The sequence below is a fragment of the Gossypium hirsutum genome, chromosome A08 (genome assembly GCF_007990345.1).
Source record: "Gossypium hirsutum isolate 1008001.06 chromosome A08, Gossypium_hirsutum_v2.1, whole genome shotgun sequence".
Taxonomy (NCBI): domain Eukaryota; kingdom Viridiplantae; phylum Streptophyta; class Magnoliopsida; order Malvales; family Malvaceae; genus Gossypium; species Gossypium hirsutum.
The window spans coordinates 89,644,467-89,671,060 of NC_053431.1; the positions used below are offsets into that span (position 1 = coordinate 89,644,467).

At 34.6% G+C, this 26,594-nt stretch overlaps 3 protein-coding genes across 3 annotated transcripts; 2 read left to right on the forward strand and 1 right to left on the reverse strand.

Moving 5' to 3' along the window:
* Nucleotides 1-226: 226 nt before the first annotated feature.
* On the forward strand, nt 227-11,965 carry LOC121205035 (receptor-like protein kinase). Its single transcript, XM_041075963.1, has 4 exons — nt 227-536; nt 4,319-4,668; nt 10,230-10,709; nt 10,892-11,965. The coding sequence occupies exons 1-4, from the start codon at nt 227-229 to the stop codon at nt 11,963-11,965; spliced, it is 2,214 nt and encodes a 737-aa protein (XP_040931897.1).
* Nucleotides 9,920-13,845, forward strand: LOC107955221 (leucine-rich repeat receptor-like protein kinase PEPR1). The gene is made up of 2 exons (XM_041074597.1): nt 9,920-13,247; nt 13,350-13,845. Exons 1-2 carry the CDS (start codon nt 12,380-12,382, stop codon nt 13,697-13,699), a joined length of 1,218 nt encoding a protein of 405 aa, XP_040930531.1. The 5' UTR covers nt 9,920-12,379; the 3' UTR covers nt 13,700-13,845.
* Nucleotides 13,846-14,910: 1,065 nt separating this feature from the next.
* LOC107955219 (uncharacterized) lies at nt 14,911-16,494 on the reverse strand. The gene is made up of 2 exons (XM_016890951.2): nt 16,238-16,494; nt 14,911-15,019 (listed from the first exon to the last, which is right to left on the reverse strand). The coding sequence occupies exons 1-2, from the start codon at nt 16,358-16,360 to the stop codon at nt 14,924-14,926; spliced, it is 219 nt and encodes a 72-aa protein (XP_016746440.1). The 5' UTR covers nt 16,361-16,494; the 3' UTR covers nt 14,911-14,923.
* Nucleotides 16,495-26,594: the final 10,100 nt, after the last annotated feature.

A 26,594-nucleotide genomic window follows, 5' to 3' on the forward strand; every position in this document is an offset into this window, starting at 1 on the left:
GGATATGAGTGTTACATTAAATAGTTTAGTCGGCTCTTAGACTGAACATACTATATTAAAGCTTAGAAATTACATGCCATATAAACCTATGATAGTGTGAATTTCGACTGATCCGATCTAACCCTTATTTTTTTGTCGATTATTAAAGATGTCTGATAATGAATGAGGTGAGACTAATGAAATGAATAGTAACATCTCGACTACTGATTCGAGTGTGAGTCAGAGTATGTCGATTTCATGGATGGCTAAAAATGAAGTAAAAAATATGTTCTTTGGCTTAATTGGATACTGGTTGTCTGAATTCATGAGAAATAATTTGATGGTTCAACAATTTTTACCCTCTGTTGCAGATCTTGCAATACCTCCTACGGTACATCCTGCTGTACCTCCAGTAGGACCTCCACCTCTGGTAACACGTTCTGTTGTACCTCTACCCCTTCCGACAGTTGAATTGAGACATCGTATTCCTGTGGATAAAGTAAGAAAGTATGGGGGTAAAGAGTTTAGAGGCAGAACAGAAGATGATCCGTCTAGAGGTAAATACTGGCTAGAAAACACTTAAAGAATTTTTGATGAAATAGCTTGTCCACCAAAAGATTATCTGATATGTGTGATATCATTGTTGAAAGATGAGGCTTATAGTTAGTGGTCTACGTTGACGACAGTTGTACCCAGAGACAACATTAATTGGGAATTCTTCCAAATAGAGTTTAAAATGAAGTACATCAGTAAGAGGTATCTGGACCTTAAAAAGAAAGAATTTTTAGAACTGAGACAAGGAAACAAGTTAGTGGCTGATTATAAAGGAGAGTTTGTATATCTCAACAAGTATACTCAGGAAATTGTACCAACAGAGGATGAGATGTGCATCCGTTTTGAAGATAGGTTGAATGATGAGATTAAAATGATGATTGGTAGCACAGAGATACAATAGTTTGTAGTTCTGATCGAACATGGAAAATGGAAGAAATTTACAACCACAAGAGACAGAGAAAAAAGATAGCTCGGGAACTTAGCAAAAGAAATCCTTCCAGAAAATTTTCTGCACCTCCATCAAAGAAAATGAAATAAGAAGATAATTGTGTTATTGCATTATATGGGTATTCGAATAAAAGCATATCACGACAGCCTGAGTCAAAATTTCAAAATTGGCCTACTGATAGTGTGGCTAGTGTCTGAAATGCTCCAAAGCAGACATGTGAACACTGTAGGAGATTTCATCCAAGTGAGTGTAAACTTAAGGCGGGCACATGTTTCAGGTGCGGGGCAACTGATCATTTTGTGCAAAACTATCCGAAAGCACAGGAAGGAAAAGATGACCGATGTGTAAAAGCCTCGACCACGCCGTAAAAAGGTAGACACCCTGGCCAGGGACTGCGAGATCTGAAGTTCGAGCACTTGCACGGACATATGCTATTCGAGCCAGAGAAGAGGATACCACCCCTGATGTTGTTACTAGTATATTTTATCTTTTTGATGTTACTATATATGCTTTAATTGGTCCTATTTCGATTCATTCCTACATTTGCACTACATTGACAACTGATAAAAATTTACCTGTTGAGTCAACTGAGTTTTATGTTCAAGTTACTAACCCATTGGGTCACAGTGTGATAGTAAATCTAGTATGTCATAAGTGTCCACTGAAAATATAGGGCTGTAAGTTTTTCGCCGACCTGATGCTGTTACCTTTCTATGAGTTTGATGTAATACTGGGCATAGACTGGTTATCATTACATGATGCGATGGTTAATTGTAGACAAAAACCGATTGATTGAGATGCCCATCAGGTAAAATGATTATAGTTGTGTCTGGCAGATTGAGTAGTGCTACCAAAGTTATTTCAGCCATGTCTGCGCAGAAGATGATTCGTAAGGGCTGCAAGGCGTTTGGCTTACATACTGGATACTTGAGATTCTGGATCGAGGTTGGAATAGGTACCTGCTGTTAATAAATTTAAAGATCTGTTTCTTAAAAATTATTGGGTTTGCCACCAGAAAGGGAAGTGGAATTTGCCATCGATCTAATACTCGAGATTGCACCAATATCGATTCCACCGTATAGAATAGCTCTGACTGAGCTAGAAGAACTTAAAGCATATTTACAAGAATTACTAGATAGAGGTTTCATCCGACCGAGTGTATCTCCTTGAGGTGTACCAGTACTGTTTGTGAAAAAGAAGGAAGGTTCATTAAGATTGTGTATAGACTACAGACAGCTGAACAATATAACAATAAAGAATAAATATCTATTGCCTCGTATTGATGAACTATTCGATAAGTTGAAAGATGCAACTGCATTTTCAAAAGATAGATCTTAGATCTGGATATTATCAAATGCGGGTAAAAGATTGTGATGTGCCAAAGACTACATTTCAGACTCGATATGGACACTATGAATTATTGGTAATGCCTTTTAAGTTGACTAACACCCTAGTGGCTTTTATGGATCTGATGAACATGGTTTTTCAGCTTTAATTGGATAGATTTATGGTTGTGTTTATTGATGATATACTGATCTACTCCAAAATAGAGATAAAATATGCTCAACATCTGAGAATAGTACTACAGATTTTGCGTGAGAAGTAGTTGTATGCAAAATTTAGTAAATGTGAGTTCTTGTTGTTGGAAATTGGATTCTTTAGACATGTGGTTTCCGCGAAAGGTATACGTGTTGATCCTAGTAAGATCTCTGTCATAATTAATTGAAAAGCTCCTAAAACTATTTCTGAGGTACGTAGTTTTTTGGGACTCATAGGTTATTACCGACATTTTGTTAAGAACTTTTCTATAATAACTTCGCTGATGACCAAATTACTATAGAAGAATGTTCAGTTTGTTTAGTCAGATGAGTGTCAATATAGTTTTGATCAGTTAAAAAGAATGTTGATGGAAGCCCCAATTTTGACACAGCCTAAGTCTGGAAAAGAATTTGTTGCTTATAGTGATGCTCCATTGAGTGGATTGGGATGTATATTGATGCAAGCCAGAAAGGTAATAGCTTTTGCTTCTCGTTAGTTGAAACCTCATGAGAGGAATTAGCTGATGCATGATTTAGAGTTAGCCGCCATTGTTTTTTCTCTGAAGATTTGGCGCCATTATCACTACGGTGAAAAGTGTCACATATTCATCGATCATAAGAGTTTGAAGTACTTAATGATGCAGAAAGAACTAAATCTGAGACAATGATAGTGGTTAGAGCTATTGAAAGATTATGACCTTGTAATTAATTACCATCCTAGAAAGGCTAATGTAGTTACGGATGCTTTGAGTCTGAAATCATTATTTGCTCTAAGGGCAATGAATACATATTTTATTTCTGGGAGGCAATGTTTCTATTATAGCTGAGCTAAGAGCTAGGCTTTTATTTCTTTAGTGGATTCGGGAGTTGCAAAAAGATGACTCAGAGTTATTGGCCAAACAAGAGCTAATCCAGAGTGATTCGACTGCAAGATTCACTATAAGTAAAAATGGTATTATGTATTTTTGTAACCTGTTGTGTGTTCTAGATAATCTCAAGTTAAAGTGGGATATTTTATCAGAAACCCATAGCAGCACATACTCTATTCATCTGGATAGCACGAAGATGTTTAATGATTTGAAGAAAATGTATTGGTGGTCACGTATGAAACATGAGATTTCTAAATTTGTGACTAAATGTCTGGTTTGCCAACAGGTAAAAACCGAACATCAAGTACCATCAAGATTATTATAGTTTGTCACTATTCCCTAATAGAAATGGGAGCAAGTTACGATGGATTTTGTATTGGGGTTGCCAATAACACCGAGGAAAAAAGGCTTAATCTAGGTTATAGTTGACAGTCTAACAAAATCATCCAATTTCATTCTGGTACGTATTGATTTTTCACTTGAGAAGTTAGCGAAGTTGTATGAATCTGAGATTGTCAAACTATACAGAGTGTCATTATATATTATTTTTGAAAGAGATCCGAGATTCACCTTGAGATTTTGGGGTAAGCTTCACGAAACTCTAGGTACTAAACTTAATTTTAGCACTGCATATCATTTACAGACAGATGGGCATTCTGAACGAGTGATACAAATTCTGGAAAACATGTTATTATGTTGTATACTTGAATTTGAGGGTAGCTGGGAAAGATATTTACCTTTGGTAGAATTTGTATACACTAACAGCTATCAATCTAGCATTAAAATGGCACGGTTCGAGGCTCTGTATGGAAAGAAATGTAGAACGCCACTCTATTGGTCTAAATTGAGTGAATCCAAGTTGGTTGGTATTGATTTGATACGAGAGACGGAAGATAAAGTTTGAATAATTTGAGATTGTTTGAAAGCAGCGTCTAATCGTCATAAATCATATATTGATCTAAAAAGAAAGGATATAGAGTTTGCTGTTGGTGATCGAGTGTTTCTGAAAGTTTCACCATGGAAGAAGGAACTTCGATTTGGCCAAAAGGGAAAATTGAGTCCAAGATTTATTGGGCCATATGAGGTTACAGAGAGGATTGGCCCTATCGCTTACAGGTTGGCTATACCCCCAGAACTTGAAAAGATTCACAATGTTTTTCATGTTTTGATACTGAGACGGTACAGGTCAGATCCTTCACGTGTAATTACTCCCTGTGAGATTGAGATACAACCAGATTTATCGTATTTGGAAAAACCAACAAGGGTTTTAGCACATGAAGTAAAAGAACTTCGAAATAAAATAGTACCATTAGTAAAAATCTTATAGAATCATCACGGGATAGAAGAGGCTACTTGGGAGACTGAAGACTTGATGAGATCACAATATTCAAATCTGTTCACTAGTAAGAAATTTTGGGACGAAATTTCCTAAAGGGGGGAGAGTTGTAACAGCCCATTTTTCAGTGGTGTTGGAAACAATGGTTTTAGGACTACAAATCTGATATGTCGGTTTGTAAATTTTATTAGTTTAAAAATTTACGAGGTCATTAGTATCGTATTAAATTCTGTTACGAAATTTTATCGTTTAGATAGTTAATTAAGTAAAAAGAACTGAATCGTAAAAGCTATAAAAGTAGAGTTTACTAATTTAAGAGGGCTAAATGAATAAATTAGCCAATAAATATTTAATGAGTGGATTAACAAGGTTATTTATTTGAATGGATAGGTTTAATTAAAGTTAATTGTGATTAATTAATGTTTAATTAGAACTTTGAAATATTTGCAAAATAACATAAGTATATATATTAAATTAAAGAAAAGAAAAAGAATAATTTAGCTTATTTCTTCATTTTCTCCACTGCACAAGAAGAAAAAAAATTTAGGGTTTCATACTTTTATTTTAAAGCTTCAATTGGTAAGTGTTTTGATGCTAGTTTTTAGTAATTTTTATTTTTTTTGAGCTCGCATTAGCTTAATTTAGCTAGCCTAAGGATTAATTTACAAAACTATTAAATGTTTAAGTGTTAAAATTTCAAGGATTTAAAGTGAAATAATAACAAGTAAAGGCTGATGTAGTAATGATTATCAACCGACTATATTGGGTTTCTAGGAAAATTAGGTTAATTGCATGATTAAGGCTTGAGGACTAAATTGAATAAAAAAATAGAAAGTTTAGGGTAATTTTGTAAAATGTCAAAAGAGACTTAATTGCATAAATGACTTTAAAATTTCTGTTGATTTAGTTAATTTAATGAAATTATTATTTTAGATCACGAACATGTTGATAACCGAGGAAAAGACAAGGTAGTGGAGTAGTCCCTATACTTTGGCTATTACTACAAATCAACCCGGTAAGTTCGTATTTCTAATTTTTATAATTAGTGTTTCTTTCCATACATTCTCTATATTTGAGATATGGAATTTCTAAGCATACTTGATCAATTGAAAGTTGGTGATACAAATAGTTAAGATGATTTGGCCTTGGGCTGGGACGTGAAATGATTAAATGATTAAATATTATGTTTTGATGATATAGACCGGTTCAATGGTTGAGAATCCTGCATAAGTTACGGATTTTCGATAGCTTGTGTGAGTAGCATTGAGAACTAATGAAACGACTAAATGCTCTGTTCTGATGAATGAACTGTAGTGATGGCTGAGGTCCTCCATACGTTGCAGACCCTCGTCAGCTTGTGTGAGCAGTATTGCGAAACAGTCAATATTCTAGAAACTAGCTCGAATGAGTGATACTTTGCATTTCTAAAATGACGAGCTAATGACATCTAAGAAAGTTGATTTAATGAAACGTGTAGCTCTTACCTATGGTGGATTGTGAACAACAAGGAATTACCTTATTTGTTATTCATTTGTGTTGTTAAGTTAACTTATGGTAAGCTCTATCGTTATTTTTACGAACTTACTAAGCTTCAAGTAAGCTTACCTTTATTTGTCCTTTGTTTTTTAGATTTCATTTTGCGGTGGGAAGATCAGATCAAGCTCAAAGAAACACACTATCTCAATGACTCTTTTGGTTGATTTTGGATAACTTGGTTATATGGCATATAATAGGGATATTGAGTATATCTGTAATTGTATATGTGTAATGATTGTGTGTCTTGATTGCTATAGATTTGTGGTCTAAGTTAAGTACATTTTGAGTAGCATGAGTTGTATTGGGTTGTGGCATATGCAAAAGTGTGAATGAGTATGGAAATTAGTATGGTTTGTTCATGAATGAGTAGCTACTTTGGTTGGGAAAACAAGATTATGAATGTGCTTTGTGGCTTATATGTTCAAATTAAGAAATGAATTGTTTATGTGTTCGAGTCGTGGTGTCATTGATGGCACATTAGTTTGGCACATAGGCTATTTGCTTTATCATGTTTTGAACATATTTGATTGCATTTGAAGATTTCTATGCATATGCTTTGATAAGTCCAGGTATATAAATATTTAGGTCTGAAAAAGGGTAAAATTTTAGGTCAATTAAGGTTGCACACGACTTGGACACAGTCTATCACACGGGCAAATCACGTGGGCGTGTTAGGTGCAGGGTACACACGGGCTGAGACACGGGCGTGTGGCCCAAGTTAGTGAGTTACACAGTCTGGCACACAATTGGGTACATGGGCGTGGGGAATGGCTACACGGCCTTGTGACCCCCTATAGGTAAAATTTTTCAATTTTGTCTTTAATATTCTTATTTGTCGATTTGGTCCTTGTTTGTTCGTAAGCTTATTTAGGGCATCAAAGGCCTGATTTAAAGCCCATTCAAGTATGTTTTAGTCCGAAATGTGTCATATTTATTAGTAGGGAATTTAATTGATGAACGGATGATCTATATTATGTGAACATTTTGATATGTACGATAACTCTCCATAACCCTATTCTGACGATAGAAACGAGATTTGAGTGTTACACGAAAGGTAAGGAAAAAGCTAGTTTAACCTTTCAGCAACAAGGTGAAAGCACGAACAGTGAGTGTTTGAATCGCTGCTTGTGGACACGATTCATAGTGTTAATTGGGAGCTTAAGAGTAGCCTAAATCCCTACTCTAAGTTCAGAATGGAAATTTTATTATACCTTTTGTTTATTTTGTGTGACATGCAGTATGTGATTTGGATTGTGAAATATGATATGTGACACATGCTAGAGATAGTATTTGTGTAATATGTTGGGCATGATTTGCATGCCAAATGACAGTAATTATGATGAGCTAATAATGCAAATATGCAGTGAATGTGTGCAAAAAATCAGTGAGAAAATATGTGATTTAATTGTGGATATTTTGGCTTTGTAATCTTTGAGATCATTGGATATAGTTAGCATGCCATAGGATTGTGAGTACTCACCTATATGTTGTGTTTTGGGGGTGTTAAGGCCTAAGATAGATTTTGAGAGATAAGGTAATGTGAGCTTGAATTGATTCATTGAGATATTTTGGTGTGTTGGAGAGTGTTAGCTATGTATTATGCTTTTGGGATAAGTTCAACTCTACGAGTCATTTGGTGTGTTGGAGATTCATGTATCCATTGTATGGTAATAGAGCTCACTATTATGTTTCATAGCCTCAAGTGCCAAACTATCATTAAATATAATTTCATAAAATTGCGATATTATGATATGTGATGTATGCATGAACATGTTGAAAAATGAGTTAAATGTGATGATCAGTAATAGTTGAATATGTTAATATATTCTCTTAATATAATGCATATGTAGTTGTGCTTTGATTGTTTTTGGTTAACGTATGAATACGTGTTTATTTGATGGATATTCTAATAATTCATTGGGCTTGTTTAAGCTCACCCACTCCTTTTAAAACATTTGCAGACCGTTAGCGTTATGGTGTGAACGGTGCAGAAAGTTGCTAAGGGAGTGATCCAAGTTGAATAACATTTGAATAGGTGATTTATAACTATTATTGTTAACTGGGGGAATAAGGCAATATGGTAGATTTGTTGGTTGATTTTTTCCCATGATGTCTTAGATGATTGCTTAGTTTTATTACTCGTAGAAATTATGGACGTTTGAAACTAGTACTTTGATTTGTTTAGCTTAAATTAATGATGACTTTTTGAACTGCCAGTTCTGATATTTTTGATGATTGGATTATGAGATTATAAGTGCATGATGACTTAGTAAGTGTACGGTTGAGTTGAATGCCTTGTTTCGATGTTACTTTTGCTATCTGATGCAAAGGTATCGATAATCGGGCATTAGTATCGATACCTCCATGATATTACGATTGTGCAGAAAGTTAGTAACTCAATTTGGTATCTATACCATGTCTCGAGTATCGATACTCGGGGTAGAATTACTGATACTTTTTGATAGGGTATTGATAGTTTGCTGGTTTGAATTTTTGCAGAGAAACAAAATGTTGATTTGGTATTGATTTTCTAAGTGGTATTGATACCATCTATGAGAATTATCGATAGCATTGAATGAGTATCGATACCTACGCGATTTATTTTGAATTTTTGTTAAGTGGCCTTAAAGCATGTTTCTATTTTGTTATAAGCCCGTTTGATGTATGTCCAGCATGATTTAATGTCGCCTAGGATATTTATGACTTACAATATCTATAAATGTTCAAATTTGATGATGTTCGCATGCCAATGAGACGTTCTATAATATGTGATACTGTGATGGTAGTGTAGCGTCCTTTTACTTGCACTCGACAACTAGGTCAAGTATAAGGTGTTACAGCGCTTAAGCATGTTCAAACTTACATTCTCTCAATTATTGCAATAGCAATAATGTGAATTAAGCTAAAACTTAAACAAAGAAAGTAAATATAAATGGAAGATTATGAAAAAATCTTTCACAAACTTGTAGCATTTTTTTTTAAATGCCAAAAGGTTTTTTGACCTATTTCGAGCCCCACTTTGGTAATATGGCTCCCGCTTGCAAAAATTTTTTGCGTTTCCAAAAGTGGAAGCCATACACTATTGGGTGAAGGCTATAGGCCCCATGAGCCACTCATAAAGTAGCAAACTTAAGCATTTATTTATTGCCTTTCCTCTTTCTGGAACAGGACAAATGCCATATAGTTAACATATTTGGATCAACTTTAGGCCATATTATACCAGCATCATATAAGATCCGAAACTGGTAGTATTTTAATGAGTCTGCCTTTCCTGATAAGGCCTGATAAAACAGTGACAGACTTTTAGGCCCATTTTCCATTTACAGAATTAGATATAGAAATATGCCCATGACTATTCATAAATCATATAGTAGTGAGTTGAGAGGTTTGGAGAGTAATGATGGGGTTTTATGTTGCTTGATTAACAACCAAGTGGTCTATCATTAACATTGCCACAGAAGCTAACTTAAATTGTTCTCCAAGACATTGGGGCTTAGTTTTATGTTTTAAGACTAAATGATATTATAGGAGAGAATGTGCAAAAACAAACATGTCTTGGATAATATTATTGCATTGTCTGAGAGAGAGCATGGCTGGCCTCCATTTTTTCGACTTTCCAAAGAACAGCATCATATTTTTATTGGTCATTATGGGACCCCCCTCAACTACTTTATACAACAGCATTGTTTTACTTTTTATCAAAATAGCCCTTCTAGGAGCTTCCCTTTTGAGTGCAAAGGTTGTAACTTTTACTCACTGTCATGAATCCAACAGGAAACGACTAGATATCGGAACTTGTTTCAACACACATGTGCACCACTTCAAGCACCGAAAGGAAACAAAAAATCAGCAACATCTGTTGGTTCCAAACATAACATGAAATAAAAATAGCATTTAAGACAGTGAAATCGATGTCACCAAGAGAAGTTCCATGGAAGTTAAATAAGAACATGGTGTTGTTATTCCAGTATCATGTTATCTGCTCATTCATTCTTTTCCATGTTTCATCAGCCTCATTTTCTCCGCCTGCAATTTTCCTTCTACAGTTCTTTAACAGCCTCCCAAAACACACTCAACTTCTGTTACCATGGAATCAATCCGATTCTCCATCTCCAAACCCTCATTGCCAATGGGCTGGAGTGTCTTGCTACTCCAAAAAGAGCTTTCAGGTCAGAGCCTTGAATCTATCAGGCTTCGGGCTGTCTGGTGTATTGAGCAACTCTGTCCCTCATCTTTGCCTCCACCAGCGTATGCTCTCCCTTGACCTCAGTGGCAACAGTTTCAGTGGTAATATACCTCAAATTCTGGGGAACTGCAGCCAACTAAATACCATTCTTCTCAATGATAACGGCTTTGAAGGATCAATCCCTCACCAAATTTTCATGTCAAAGTGGCTTAGGAAGATTGACTTGGGTTATAACTCACTCTCTGGTGGAATCCCCCCTGAGGTAAGTCTTTGCATCAATCTGGAATATATTGGTCTCTACAACAACTTTCTAAGTGGTGTGGTTCCGGGTGAAATGTTTTCTCTACCAAATCTGAAGTTCCTTATTTAAACACAAATAACCTCACTGGTTCGGTACCTGATTTCCCACCTTCATGTACAATTCTTGATTTCTGGATTCACGAGAATGGATTTTCGGGTTCTTTGCCTCGTACCCTCGGAAACTGCTATAACCTTACAACATTTATAGCATCCTACAACAAATTCCAAGGGGTCATTCCACCAGAGACTTTTGAGGGGCTTTTGCAACTTGAAGTTCTCTATCTTGGTGAAAACAATGTGGAGGGCGAAATTCCGAACACTTTGTGGAGTTTGCAGAACTTGCAAGAACTTATTCTGTCAGGGAACAAGCTTAATGGAACTATTTCTGAGAGGATTGCTCAATGCAATCAGCTTGTGGCAATTGCACTTTCAGGAAATAATCTGGTTGGTCCCATTCCTCGGTCAATAGGAAATCTTACAGGTTTAGCTAATTTATTTATTTATAACAACAAACTTAATGGCTCATTACCTCCTGAGCTTGGAAACTGCACTTCACTTGTTGAACTCAGGCTTCAGCATAACTTCATTGGAGGAAGCATCCCTCCAGAAATTTGCAATCTCAAGAATCTTGAGGTTCTTTTTCTATTCAACAATCATATTGAAGGCCACATTCCACAAGAAATTGGCAGGATGAGAAACCTGGTACAGTTGGCTTTGTATAACAACAGTTTAACTGGTAGAATCCCATCTGAAATTGTTCACTTGAAGAAATTGAGATTCCTGTCCTTGGCTCAGAACGATTTAGTTGGGGAGGTTCAATTTGAGCTCAGCAAAAATTTCCCTGCTTTGGTTAGATTGGATTTATCAGGGAACCGACTTAATGGATCGATTCCTTCCAGAATATGTGCTGGCTATAATTTTTCAGTTTTGGCCCTCGCGAACAATCGTTTCAGTGGGAGCTTTCCTTCTGATATTGGGAAATGCTCATCTCTCAGAAGGGTGGTTCTTAGTAACAATAATCTCCAAGGGCATATACCAGCAGATTTGGAAGAGAACCCTGGAATTTTTTTCCTGGAAGTCCAAGGAAACTTGCTTGAAGGAAAGATTCCCCCAGTTTTTGGTCACTGGACCAATCTTTCAATGCTGGATTTCTCAAGGAATAGGCTCTTTGGCTCTATACCTCCAGAGCTTGGGAAGCTTGGAATCTGCAAATTTTAAGGCTTTCTTCTACTAGACTTACAGGAAGCATTCCCTCAGAGTTGGGTCATTGTGAAAAGATGATCAAACTGGATTTGAAATCCAATTATCTGTCAGGAAGTATTCCACCAGAAATAATATCATTGCCCAACCTGCAAAACCTTCTGCTCCAAGAAAACAAACTCAGTGGACATATTCCCGATTCTTTTTCATCTCTCCAAAGTCTAATAGAATTGCAGCTTGGAGGTAACATGCTTGAAGATCCCATTCCATGCAGTTTGAGTAAACCTTCACCATTTCAGTTCAGTTCTCAATTTAAGCAACAACAGGTACTCTGGTGAAATCCCTGCATGCCTTGGCAAACTAGACAAGCTACAGATTCTTGATCTCTCGAGCAACAGTTTCTCTGGTGAGATACCAGCAGATGTGAACAACATGATCTCCCTCTACTTTGTGAACATATCATTCAATCACCTAAGAGGAAAATTACCATCCGTTTGGATGAGGATCGTCGCTTCATATCCTGGATCTTTCGTTGGAAATCCAGAACTTTGCCTGCTGGGTGATGAAACTGGTAATTGTCAGGAAACTGAAAAAGGCAACAGCAGGGGAAGGGTGCTTGCTGGGATCGTTATTGCTGTGGTGGTCTCTGTGGCATTACTCTACACATTGGTGGTTAGACGCCTACAGAAGAAACATTCCATTGACCAAACTGTTCTCTACAAACGACAATCTAGAACTGAAGACCTACCTGAGAACTTAAAAATCGAAGATATTATTCGTGCTACAGAAGGATGGAGCGAAAAGTATATCATCGGGAGAGGCAAACATGGAACAGTTTACAGAACAGAAACTTCCAACTCTAGAAACCATTGGGCTGTCAAGAAAGTGAATTTGTCCAGCACAAACTTCAAACTTGAGATGAGAACTCTTGGCTTAATTAGGCATCGTAATATAATGAGAATGGCAGGTTATTGCATTAGGGACGGATATGGATTCATTGTCACTGAGTATATGCCTGGTGGAACACTTTTTGATGTGCTTCACCAGAGCCAACCCCGCCTGGTTTTAAACTGGGATACACGATATCGTGTTGCATTTGGTATAGCTCATGGTCTTTCCTACCTTCACCATGATTGTGTGCCTCAGATTATCCATAGAGACATCAAATCAGATAACATACTATTGGATTCTGAATTCGAACCAAGGATTGGAGACTTTGGAATGGCAAAGTTGGTCAGCGATGAGGATTCAAGCTCGACAAGGTCTGCAATTGTTGGAACATTGGGCTACATAGCACCAGGTTTGATCCATCGTTTTTCCCATTTATTTTAACCAGGAGACTGCTGCATACCCTTCCTACAAAAACCAATATCATGTATGACTTGTTTATGTCTCTTTTCAGAGAATGCATACTCCACGCGGTTGACAGAAAAATGTGATGTCTATAGCTATGGTGTAGTTCTGCTAGAGATGCTCTGCCGAAAATTGCCTGTAGACCCTAGCTTTGAGGATGGCCTAGATATTGTCTCGTGGACTAGAAGAAACCTAGAGGAAAATGAAGAATACATCTGCTTCCTTGATGAGGAGATCAGCCTTTGGACCGATGATGAACAACAAAGGGCCCTTGCATTGCTGGAACTGGCACTTCAATGCACTCAATCTATGGCTGATACAAGACCCTCCATGCGGGATGTAGTGGCATCTCTAATTAGTTTAAATGATAAGCATGAGAAATCTATAAACAACACATAAACGAAGGGATTTAGCTTTTACTGCAAATTATATACTTCTTTCCTTCATATTACCATTTGAGAAATCAAAGCACACAAAACAGTGTGGTGGTACGAGCAGACTGTAGCTGGTAACTCTGGCTGTAATCGAGAAGCTATTATCAATCAGAGCCAGACCAATCCAAAGTCCCAAACCCAAATATTAAATTGATTGCTCTGACTGAGTAAAGTTGTACAATTGATCGGTTTAATTAATAACAAAAAATTATCATTGATCGAATTAATCAAGTAGTTACCACAGTAATGACCAACTGCAGCTATACTTCGTGAGACTTATTGATCTTCGAGCGTTAAGTTTTTTCTATAAACCTTACTGATCAAGCACCTTAGCACGTAGGAACTATTCTCAAGAAGCTTTTTTTGGTTGATCTTCAACCATGAAATGTTCAGCCATCTGCTGCCAAGCAAACAAAAAAATACTCGCCTAAACATGCACATTTTCCTAGACAACATTTGTTTCAAGAAATTTTATAGCTTCAAGAGCAATTACAACTATAATCCCTCCCTACATCTCAGCCTCGGAGGTGTTTGGTTTTAGTCAAGTTTGTCAGTGTAGGTTAGAGTTTAGAAGGTAGACATCCCAGTTATAAAATCATTGCCCCCAGCAGACTGACATTTCAAATCATATCAAACAACACATCCCTAGTGTTTCAACCCCCCCCCCCCCCAAAAAAAAAAAAAACATAGGAAGTTCAACTAAAAACCAGGGCATTTGCTGCAATTACTTGCAAGCCTACAGGGGATGATTGCAAGCATTCAGGCTGAATGTTATGATTTCATCAATTCCGGCTTTTTATTATTTGTACTGTTCTCAATGAAGCATTTGTTTGCTAGGGTACGGTAAGGTTCTGTAACATGATAAAGCTAATGGAGTCAACAAGTAAATAATCGGCAAGATATGAAGCAGCAATTCACCAAGTACTGAAAAGTGAAGTAAACTACAATGAGTCTCTGAATTCACCTAGACTAAATTTCAAATGCAATCACCGTTTCATACATTATTGAGAAACAGATTAACTGATGTAAATCATGTCAACCGGCTGAGTGTACCATCAATCCATACAAAAGTACATAATATTTCAACCATCATTACTCTTTTATAACGAGGGGAAAAACAAAAAAACATTACCGAGGAACCAATTGCATATTTAGGAAAAATCTATTTTTTTTTTCTGTCACGAAGGACCTATTCTGTTGCTTCCACATGTTGTGAAGTTTCACCCTGTTTCAAACTCTCCAGAGCAGAGATTCGCCTATCTAGGGGCTCATGAAGCCTTTTCACCTTGAAACAAAGAGAAAAATGAAAAACATAAGCGCACAACTAAACCCTTGAAATGGCTGCTGCAGGTTAGAATCCATAAAGACATGCGCCTCTTGGGGAAAAATAAAAACAACAATAATAAATACTCATTTTGTAATTATTCTGTTCAGTGGAACATAGGTAACTGCCCATTCTACAACTTTTCTTTTGGTGGTTCATCATTTTCACAAGAAGAAATAGCAACTCATTGGAATAGATCTAATTGGGAGTCTCAAGCATTACAATCTTTTGGTATAAACATGCATCAGATTCAATTATCCCTTCTCCGTACCATCCTATTCCTTCGCAATATTTATCTTATATGCCTTTACTACCGAATAAATTACACCTATAGTTGGTATACTAGTACTTTTGTAAGGCACAACAAAGATCAACCATAGATCAAAAATGTCCAACAAGAAGCAGGGACACCACAAATGCACCCAGAAGAAAACAAAAAATGTGCTGAAAGTATATAAATAGGAATCAACAGGAAAATCCAACCCAAACAATAGGACTGTGGTAATTTCAAAAACTAATAGAAATATTAGAAGTAAAACAAATCCTGTTTACTCTAAAAGGTCTTCAAGGTAACATTTGAGACTTGCAATGTTAACTATGTATGCAGTACAGTTTTTACTAGGTTTTGTATCTGCCTTGTCAAAACCCCCAAAGCATCAAAATTGAGTCTTTCTAATCCAAGATAGCATACTTCTCTCCCCTTGGCCCTTACCAAATAACAACGACTCTTATATTAAGTTCTTAACCCGAGCCAGCTACAATTGGGCTAATTCAGACCGCAAAAGACAACCTTGAGAGATATCTTGTACCCTATCGCGTACTACCAGAACAGAGGAAAATCCACCATATTCTTTCATTTCCATAATAACCATCGACAATCTATATAATTATCAATCATCCAAGCAGCTACATATGCATTGCAATGCCTAATCCATATTTGAAATGCATAGTAAGCAAACATTAATCAGCAGCAGCACTGATCGCATAGAGCAAAAAAAGTCAAATAAAATATCTAAATTCAGTTTCCAACCATTCCTCTACTTATGGATTTCACTATACAAACTCGCAAATGAGCACAAAATATAAAACCCAGAATTAGTCCAAAAATTTCATAAAGAAATTGAAATCTGCCCTATGAGCTACGAAACAAAACAATGCGAAAAAGGAATAGGGGAGTACCTGTTGGGCAATGGATTCATGGGCGACTTTGTAATCCTTGTACAAGATATAGAGACCCAGAAAGGACGCTGTTGCTGCCCCCGTGAAGAATGAAGCCAATCTCACCCTCAATACGTACCCCATCGTTGTCTCGTCAATCTTTCTGCTCCCCTCTTTGTTCCTCCTTTTTTACGCTTTTTTCCTGCTTACAAAGTGGAAACTAATTTCAGGTAAGCAACATAATGGGAATCGACCTCAGGCAAGCCTCTAATGACGTAACGCTGTCGTTTCGAAAACTCCTTGTACTATGTGTAGGTTGTTACTCAGTAAATTTTATTCCTAATTAAATACTGATAATTAGAATTGGTAAGTTAAAATTTACTGTTAATAGTAAATTATGAATTTAATATTTATTCACTCACTAATTTGACCATTTTTAATTCCTATGCTTTCAAATTTGAAATTTTAATTTTGATTAAACAATAGCCATCAAATCCATCAATTAAAATAACGTAATTTAAAAAAGAAATTATAAACTAATACAACATTACACATATGATAATATAATTGTTATATAAGATTTTGACAATAACAAAATTTAACCGTTATTGCTTGGATCATAACTAAAATCTTAAATTTTAAAAAATAAAAAATAAAAATGACCAAATTAAAATATAGAATCTAAATCCGTAACTCAACTGATATCAAATTTTAACTTTTTTTTAACACTATGTTTGCTTGAAAATTTGCAGCCTTCAGTTTTTTACATAATTTTAATTATTTATTACATTTTATTAAAATTTTAATATATTTATTAAAATAATTATAATATCTGAAATTATTTATTTATTAATTAAAATTTATTTTTAAAGATGATTTTTTATTAAATGAAATAATAAATCCATAAAATTGAAACTTAAGTCGAGTTCTTCAATAACAAGATTTCACTTTATTCAATTATAGAAATCTAAATTAACAAGTTATTTCTATCAATGTCTTTTTTACTTAAAAGATAAAAAAATGTAAAATATAACAAAAATAACTATAAAAATACTTGAGAAAGAAGAGGTATTTTTTATTCTTCTACAATTATAGTTAAAAATAAAATATTTTGTATAAAATTCTTGAAAATATTTAAATTTATTAATTTAAAAAAATATATTATAAAGATGAATGTGTTAGGTCAAATTCTAAGTAAGATCCATCTACTATGTTTAACTTTAGAATTTAATATTTACACTTTAATTTAACATAATATGATTACTTTACTTTTATAATATCAATAACTAAACCAAGTAGTTGACACACTCAACGATTTCAATTAAAATATTGAGGCAGAATTTTTTTCTTAGAAATTTCATTTTAACTTATCACAATGAATTTTTTATATTAAAAAGAATTTTTTTTAAAAAAAATTCTATCTGAAGTAATTAAAAATATTAACTATTCCAACTAACTAACCTCACCAAATTATGTTAAATATGAGCATAGTAGAAATGTACCATTATTAATAATGAAAAGAAACAGAGGAGCTGACACAGTCATGGTAAAGAACCCGTTAGGACATTTCCTTTAGATACAGTAGTATAGATTGCATTCTTTGCGGTTTTGATACTGTTTTATACAGCGAGAAAGTTAGTGTTTGCAACATGTGAATTATGACTATTATATTTATAATTACGGTTCTTTTTTGGATATTAATGGGCAAGATACAACATAAGGTTTGGGATATCAAAATAAAGAATATAGTCATTTGAGTTTGACAATTATATACTCCTACTAGTATTAAAAGTACTTGCTTTCCTAGCAAGTACATTAAGACACTTATTTCCCTCGCGGAACACATGCTGCAATTGGTTATACGGAAATGTTCAAAACAATCGTACAATACGGAAATGTTCAAAACAATCGTACAATACTTAATTAAAGCATCAAGCAAAATACTTTTCTTGTTGGATACGGTACCTTAAATATAATATATTCGTTTGTACATTTATATATTTTTTTAAACAGATTGGTTAATAAGATTATTCGTGAATTAAATTAATATCATTTGTATAATGTTCTCATGTGATTTTTATATGTAAAGCAAAATAGAAACAAATATTAGTTTAATAGTTGTCAAATATTTAACTAATATTAAGCGATATTACGTGGTCGGATTATAGTACGGAAAGATAATTTATATTAATAGATGAACATAAGCATGTCCTTAGTCTAATTGGAAATTAGCAAATTGATTGAAAGATTAATATGTCGTCTATCAAATCTAATTAGGGAGATGCTTTGTCTTGGGCAGTAGAGTAGATGATTCTCAGAAGATAGAGACATAGATGTGACTGACTAGATTGACAGTATATCGGACTAGACCCAAGCATAATAGATTTTGAATTTATTTATAGATTTATTCACTTTAACGTTCATAATGTCACCTTCATAATGTTGAGAATATTGTTTACAAAATTTTGTTTGATGGAAGATTTTAATAAAATCAAGCTTACAAATATGAAATGAATGGATTAATATAAACTTTTGGTGAAAAAAATGCAAAAGTATTTGAGAGTATTGTTATGTTTTTTAAAAAATGAATTGTGCCAATGGTGAACAAATTAATCGTTCCCTCCAACCATCATTTCAAAAAAGGAAAATTGCTTACATGACCTTCGGGAAATCACTCAATAAAGACTCATCTCGACCACAATCCTATTTTCTTGTTTTCTCACATTTACCTCTAGCAATTTTGCTATTCTTACAATCTAGTCTATAAATCTTAAATTCTAAATTTTAAATTCCAGCTAATAAACACATCTAGTTAATGATATTAACCTTCTAATGAACCACTAATTCACTATTCTGCCCATTCCTCGAAACCTTCCGGTTTGACTTCTCGATGTGGCTCTATTTAAAAAATCTGGATCAAAATTGAACATCCAAAAATGAGAATGTTACATTCATTCTTCTTTGTCTAATAAAAACTTGGTAGAGATATTATGATGGTAGAGTTCCCTTAAGAAAAAAGATAGTTTGGGGATGAGGTTTAGTTTCTAGATCCAATTCCATTAAGAGTCTTGAAATTCTTTAATTGTGATAGGCCCTTTAATACGACATTTGGTAGAGCTCAAAGAGAAATTTCTATCATTGGAGAGTTTTGATCCGATTCTATCCACACCCTCTTGAGCAATTAAAGAAGGGGTAGCTTAATGGTGTTTTTGATAGATTGAGAAAATTTTAGAAAAATAGGTTATGAAAAACAATTTTTGTTACACAATGAAAATTTAAAATTTTTCATAAAACTTCACATTGATTGTGATATCTATAGTAATAAATTTCACCAAATTTAGCATTTGTGTTTCCAAGCTAGAGAGATTTTTCGAATCCTAGAGCGCTAGCGCCTAAATCCTTTTTACTTTCAACCGAATGATCTTCTCCATTAAACCCTCGAATGCTTAGAGAGTGGGCTCTATTCAAGAATCGAACATAAGATGAACGCTAAGAATTTCTAGTAGGGAAAATCAACTTTCTTTAAAAAATCCAAAACCAAAAAATTTAATATCACAAATTTGAATAATAATTGAAGGCAATCATAATCTCACAAAACTATAAATACTCATAAAAAAATGGAATTTATTTGAGTTCAAAGACATAACCCAAATAAAATTTTTACTAAAATTTGGTAGAGTATCCTCATATATTTTCCTTATGATTTTCAACAGCCCCTAATCCCTTTATATAGGAAAAAATCACAAGAATTCTACTAGAATAAGAAGAGGAAAAAAATAATATTTTAATAAAAAGTTAGACCATGGTAGTGTACATATATATGTAAGACCATAGTTGGACTATGACATTCTAATGATAAGACCATAACTGGGTTATGGCACTATGGGCGTAAGACCATGGCAAGACCGTGGCAGTGCACATGTAAGACCATAGTTGGACTATAGCATAATATGAAACATGTACCAGGGTTTCAATCGTCTTTATAGTGTTTATCAAATATGAAAAGGGATGGTTTTGACTATCGATTAAAGAAAATGGATGGTTTTGACCATCGATTAAAGAAAAGGGATGGTTTCGACCATCGTTTAGCATACTTGTGTGAGCTCCAGTAAGGGTTCTGATTGACTTCACTACGACAAATAGGGAAATGTATGATGTTCCAATGATCAAAGTATGAATATTTATGATTATGAAAGGTATGATTTAAGTGATGTTATGTTTATGTACCATATCTTACCATGTGATGATATTGCTAAGTTATGTGTTTAATCACTAGCTTGTGATTATGGTAAATGTTATGTTTATGTCTTTTGTGTTATGCAAATGAAATGGTAAGTGTTCAATATGAACCAAGACATGTGTGTATGAAACTTATTGAAATGGGCTACATAGAAAACATGATGTGTTATGAAAGATGATAAATCCAATTGGATCATGCTCAAGTATAATAGTTATCTATGTTAAGTTCACATGAATTATATTAAATTATGCTAACATGTGTTGTTGTTGGTGCTTAGGCTTATGCCAAGTTTATGATTAAATTATATCATTTTAATATTAATGAAATACATTGAAACGATAAGTGCTCAATTGGTAACGTGCTTATGTCCATGAAAAGGTGGAATAAATCAGAGTATGTAATTTCTTATGCAATGGTTGATTATGTAGTTGATTCCAAAACAGCTATGTTTAAATGCACTAGACTGTAGTCATGGTTGATGTTATGCTTATAACTTGTGTGTTATGCATATGAAACAGGTGAGGAAAGATAATGAAATGTTAAATTCATAGTTGAAATGAAATTTGATGAAAAGGGAGTAATGACTTTGAATGATGTACTATATGTGAGAAATTTACATATGCCATGGATGAATATAACTATATCATGGATAAATACACTAAGCGAGGAATTGGTAATGTTGTTTAGGCTTATGATAAGCTTTGGGAACGGAATGAAAAGAGAGTAAATTGAAAAGTGTATAATCTTATAGAAAGGTTGTTGATTATCTATTAAATCCCATAAAATCCTATCACGTTATGAATGATAAATATATGCGACATTAATGAACTTACTCATTTGTGAGTTGTTGATCATATCAATTTATGAATCTTAAGGTATTGGCATAGATTTATGTTTATTATAAAAAGTTTATTATTGAAATGGAGTATTATGCTTAAAGTTTATACAAACTTACTAAGCATACATTGCTTACGTAGGTATTTTCCTTTACTTTACAGATTATCGAAAGCTTGATCGGGTTAGAAGCTAGTCGAAAATCCATGACACTATCCATTAAATTTATCTGTAGATTTTGAGGTTTTAGTCGTGGTTATAATGGAATGTATAGGTGGACTATGTCCAATGTTTAATTGATGAGTTTGGCATGTATATTGTAACAGCCCATTTTTAGTTAAATCAAAATAGTGGTTTCGGGACCACAAATATAAGGTTAAAATAATTATTTTATTATTATTTTAATGCTTTCAGTATGATATAATGTTGGGGGTGAAAATTTCGTTAAGAAATTTTATCGTTTAATTGCTTAATTTGAGAAAAAGGACTAACTCACGTAAATTGCAAAAGTGTTGTTCTATTAGCTAAAAGTGTCTATTAGCTATGTTTTATTAAAGTTAAGTCCTTATGTTATAATTAGACCAATATTAGTATGAATGGACTTATATGGACACATTATTAGGTGTTTAAATGGTTTATTAGTAAGGTCAATTTAGTAATTTGGTTATTATCATAATAATAAATAAAACAAAACCAAATTAATGGTGGATATCATCTTCTCCACCGATTTTTGGTAGAGAATAAACACCATTTTAGGGCTACCATTTCGCTAGAGCATTTTTTTCTCATTAAAGTGCGATTTTTGTCCCATTTTTAATGATTTCTATGTTTTTGAGATCGTTGCAGCTAGTACAAACTAGCCCAAGGACTAATTTGCAAATCTGTTAAAGATTTTGAATGATTCCATTGTTGAATACATGTGTATTTTGAAGTTTCTTTGTAGATTATGAATGGTTGTTGATAGTTAAGCAAGTTTTATAAAGTGAATTTTAATGAAAATGCAAAATAGGAATTAAATTGAGAAATGTGTAAAGTTAGTGGTTAAAAGTGGGAATAAATGAAAATTATGGGCTGCTAAGGGCATTATGGTAATTTGGGTAGCATGGGTTAGTCTCTAATTTCATTAATTTGTAATTTTGTGAAATAAGGACTAAATTGTGAAAAATGTGAAATTTATGGGGCAAAAGTGTAAATGTGTTTTAAAGTATATTTTGGACTAAATTGAATGAATAAATGACTGAATAAGTTAATTTTGATTATAATTAGATCAAGAAAAGTGGAATACGGACTTGGATCGGGGAAAAGATAAAGTTATCGACTAATCGACTCGATTCGCTGTTTTAGCATTCGAGGTAAGTTCGTATGTATTATTAAGCATTGTAATAAATATGCTTTTAGTGCTTTTATATTACATAAATTGTGTATACGGGACTACAGTTATATTCAATGACAAATCGACTATTTGTGGCACTTAGTGTGCGATTCGACATAGCTTTGGCTATATATGGAACTTAGTGTGTGATTGGAGATAGCTTCGGCTATGTACGGCACTTAGTGTGCAAGATATCGAGTGTGGCACTTAGTGTGCAAGATATCCAGTATGGCACTTAGTGTGTGAGGCATTGTGTATTCAACGGCATTCCGTGTATGTATAAACTTGTTATGGATTGGTACAGGTATGTACATGTATATTATGAGCTTAAAATTGAAGAAGTTATAAAGTTTGTATATTTAAGCTTATGAATAAGTAGGTGAAAGGTTTGTTAGTAATCATAAATTACATAATATGTTTAGATTGATGAATGTTGTATTTGTGATTAGTTAAGTTATATCATACGAGCTTACTAAGCTTATTAGCTTACTTTGTGTATTTTTCCTGTGTTTTATAGTGATATCGAAGCTAGCTTAGATCCGGGGATCGTCAGAGACTTCATCGCACTATCGAACATTTATTTTGGTTCTTTTGAAGTTATGTATATATGGTATATGACATGTATAGGCTTCAGTCATTTTGAGTATGTTTGATGAACATGTATTTTTTGGCCATTTGAGTTGGCTTGTGATAATGAATTTGTTAATGTATTAAGTTGTGTAAATGACTTTGTTTTGAGTTAGGTAACTGATCTATATTGAGTGAATGAAGTTGAATTGATAATGCATGTTGGAATGGTTTAACCATATGAATTATATATGTGAATTATGTCTAGTAAAACAAGTTGAGTTGATAGGTACTTGAATAGGTAAATGACATTGAATTTAGTATTGAAATGGTTGAAATGGATATAGTATGATTGTGTATTGGTTGATGACTTTTGGCTGCATATTTGTGTCTTGAAATGGTACCAATTGGGCTTGTATAAGTATGTGCAAAATGGGTGGCTAAATGGCTTGGTAAAATGGCCTATTTTTGTCCACATGGGTAGAGACACGGGCGTGTTTCAGCCGTGTGTCACACACGGTCATGTTGCACGGTCGTGTGTCATCTGGTGTTGAAATTAAAATGAAGTCAGTATGCTCCACACGGTCTCATACATGGGCGTGTGACCGACTGTGTGGTACAAGTCAGTATACCCCCTAATTGGCTCACGACCTAGCACACGGGTGTTTGACTTGGCCGTGTTGTATAAGTCAGTATACCTTACAAGTTTGGCACAGCCTGGTACATGGGCGTGTGTGGCCACTTCGAAGGGCACACCGGCTACACACACGGGCGTGTGGTTGGCCTTGTGACCCAAGTTAGTATGTATGCCCTGTTTCCACACGGTCGGAGACACTGGCGTGTTTGGAGCCGTGTAAGGCACACGACCTGTTCACACGGGCTTGTGACCCTTGTATGGTTGAATTTTTTCTAAGTTTCCAAAAATTTTCGTATGTTATCGATTTATTACCGAACCACTTCTAAAGCATGTTTAAGGTCTCGTAGTCTCGTTTGAGGGATACTAAGATTGGTTGTGATTAAATTGTATTTGAATTGATGAATTATATGTGAAATGTGTATTTAAAAGTGTTGTAATTTCAGTAATGCTCCGTAACCCTATTCTGGCGTTGAATACGGGTGAGGGGTGTTACATATATGTCATTTTGGTTGATGATTATGGCATGAAATGTTGCCTTGGATTTGAGTTACTTAAGTTACTAATAATGTCTTGTTGGTTGTGGATAATATGATCAAATTGATGCATGGTTTTATGGCCAAAGTGGTAGGTGTTGGCATGTATATATATATGTAGTTTTATGAGTGATGACATTTTGGTGCTTAAATGTTAATATTGAAATGGTCAGGTAGATGTATGTTTTTTATGATCAATTTGGTATATTTTGTTGAGGTTTGACATATGGTCAATTGTGTTATGTCTTGGCATGATGATTTGTCGTTGTGTATATTGATTTATGCCAAAACGTGTATGTGTTTAGGTTGATTATAAGATTTATGTTTGAGGTGCCTTTTGGCATATTGGTTGTATGCAAAAATGTCATATTTATCTAGTTTTATTATACATGTTTTAGGTACATTTTTGAATGTTTGAAATAGGTGCAAATGGCTTATATGTATGAACATGTTTTGGGTGAGAGAAATCGCTTGAAAATGGCCTATTTCTTGTCTACACGGCCTGAGACACGGACGTGTGTCTTAGCCGTGTGAGTCACACGGTCATGTGTCCCATGTAGGTTTTTAAAGGTTGCATTTCAAGAATTGCACGGCCGTGTGACCGCTGTAGTATGAATTTTTCTATCTTTTTCCTTGAAATTCTAAATATTTTTGATTTAGTCCTGAATCATTTCTAAAGTGTTTCTAAGGTCTCAAGGGCTCAAAAAAGGGATGTTATGCATGTATTTGATTGGATTTTGCAATGATTGTGAAATGTTGGAAATGAATGAATTGAACTGCGTTTTTACGATAATGCTCTGTAGCCCTATTCTGGCGACAGATACGGGTTAGGGGTGTTACATAAGTGTTAAGGGAAGTTCCCTTTAACATGAACTGGTTAAAGAATAGCATTGCTCGACCTGTTTTTAAGAATCCCCATTTTGAACTGAATCTTGCATTACTAACATAGGTCTCTTTAAATTTTAGGTTTAGTAGTTATACAGACGGGGGTTCCATAATATTCCTTCGACAGTTTGAGCAATTATGTAGCATAGTTTTCTATGCAGATGTCTCAGCAGAAGTTATGAAATTGTTACTTATTCCATTTGCTCTAGAAGAACAAGCAAAGCATGGTTAGATGAGCTACCTCCAGACACTATTACCATTTAGAATGAATTCATACAATTATTTCTACGTCGAGTTGTACCAATGACTAAAGTAATTATCACATACGATGAGTTATTTGAATTCAAGCAATGTGCTATTGAAACATTGGGACAAGCATGGGAGATATTTAAATTAATTATTTGGATGATATTAATGGGCATTAACTTTGCGGTACAATTGCAACATTTCTATAATGAGTTGGATGGGCAAAACAAACGACAATTCAATATCATAGCAGATATGATTATGTATGAGATTGTGTGACATATTGTATATGCGTTGGGATGAGATTTTGTGGTTGATAGAGGAGTTCCGTGGAGTATTGGTCGCATGTTAAGTTCTCATATATTCATAGTCAGGGCACTGCATTATTTGTTATTTAACAATTCCATTGCATTATTAATTATTGGTGGTTTTACCACATCGGGCTTGAAACACCCCTAACCCGCATCCATCGCCGGACTAAGGTTAAGCGGTATTATCAAACATATCGAAACACTTCGCATTCATTTCACAAACATCATAGCATCAATCAAACATCAATATAAGTCCCTTTCTTAGGTCAATGAGACCTTAAACATGCATTAGGAAGAGGTCAGAACTAAACCGAACCTATTCAGAATTTTCAGAACTTAACAAATTCTTTCAAACTGTTAAAGTCACACACCCGTGCGACTAGGCCGTGTGTCACACACGGGCACTAGACACGCCCATGTGAACCAACCGTGCCAAAAATAGGTCCTATACTGACTTTTTCACACGGCCAGTAGGCACGCCCGTGTACTATGGTCTTGTGATACTTAGCTAGCTATTGACTTTAGCCCACGGCCATATGACACACCCGTGTGTCAAAGCTGTGTGATTTTTAAGAGGTTACTGCCAAACAAACACGACCACAAAGCACGCCCGTGGCCTTTGACAGTGTGGCACAATGCAGGCTTGGTTTAAGCCAACTTGCCACCCCATTATGGGTCAACCTACAAACAAGGAATCAAGCATACATGTACAACCCAATCAACCATTCTTTATGTTAAAATATACATCATCCA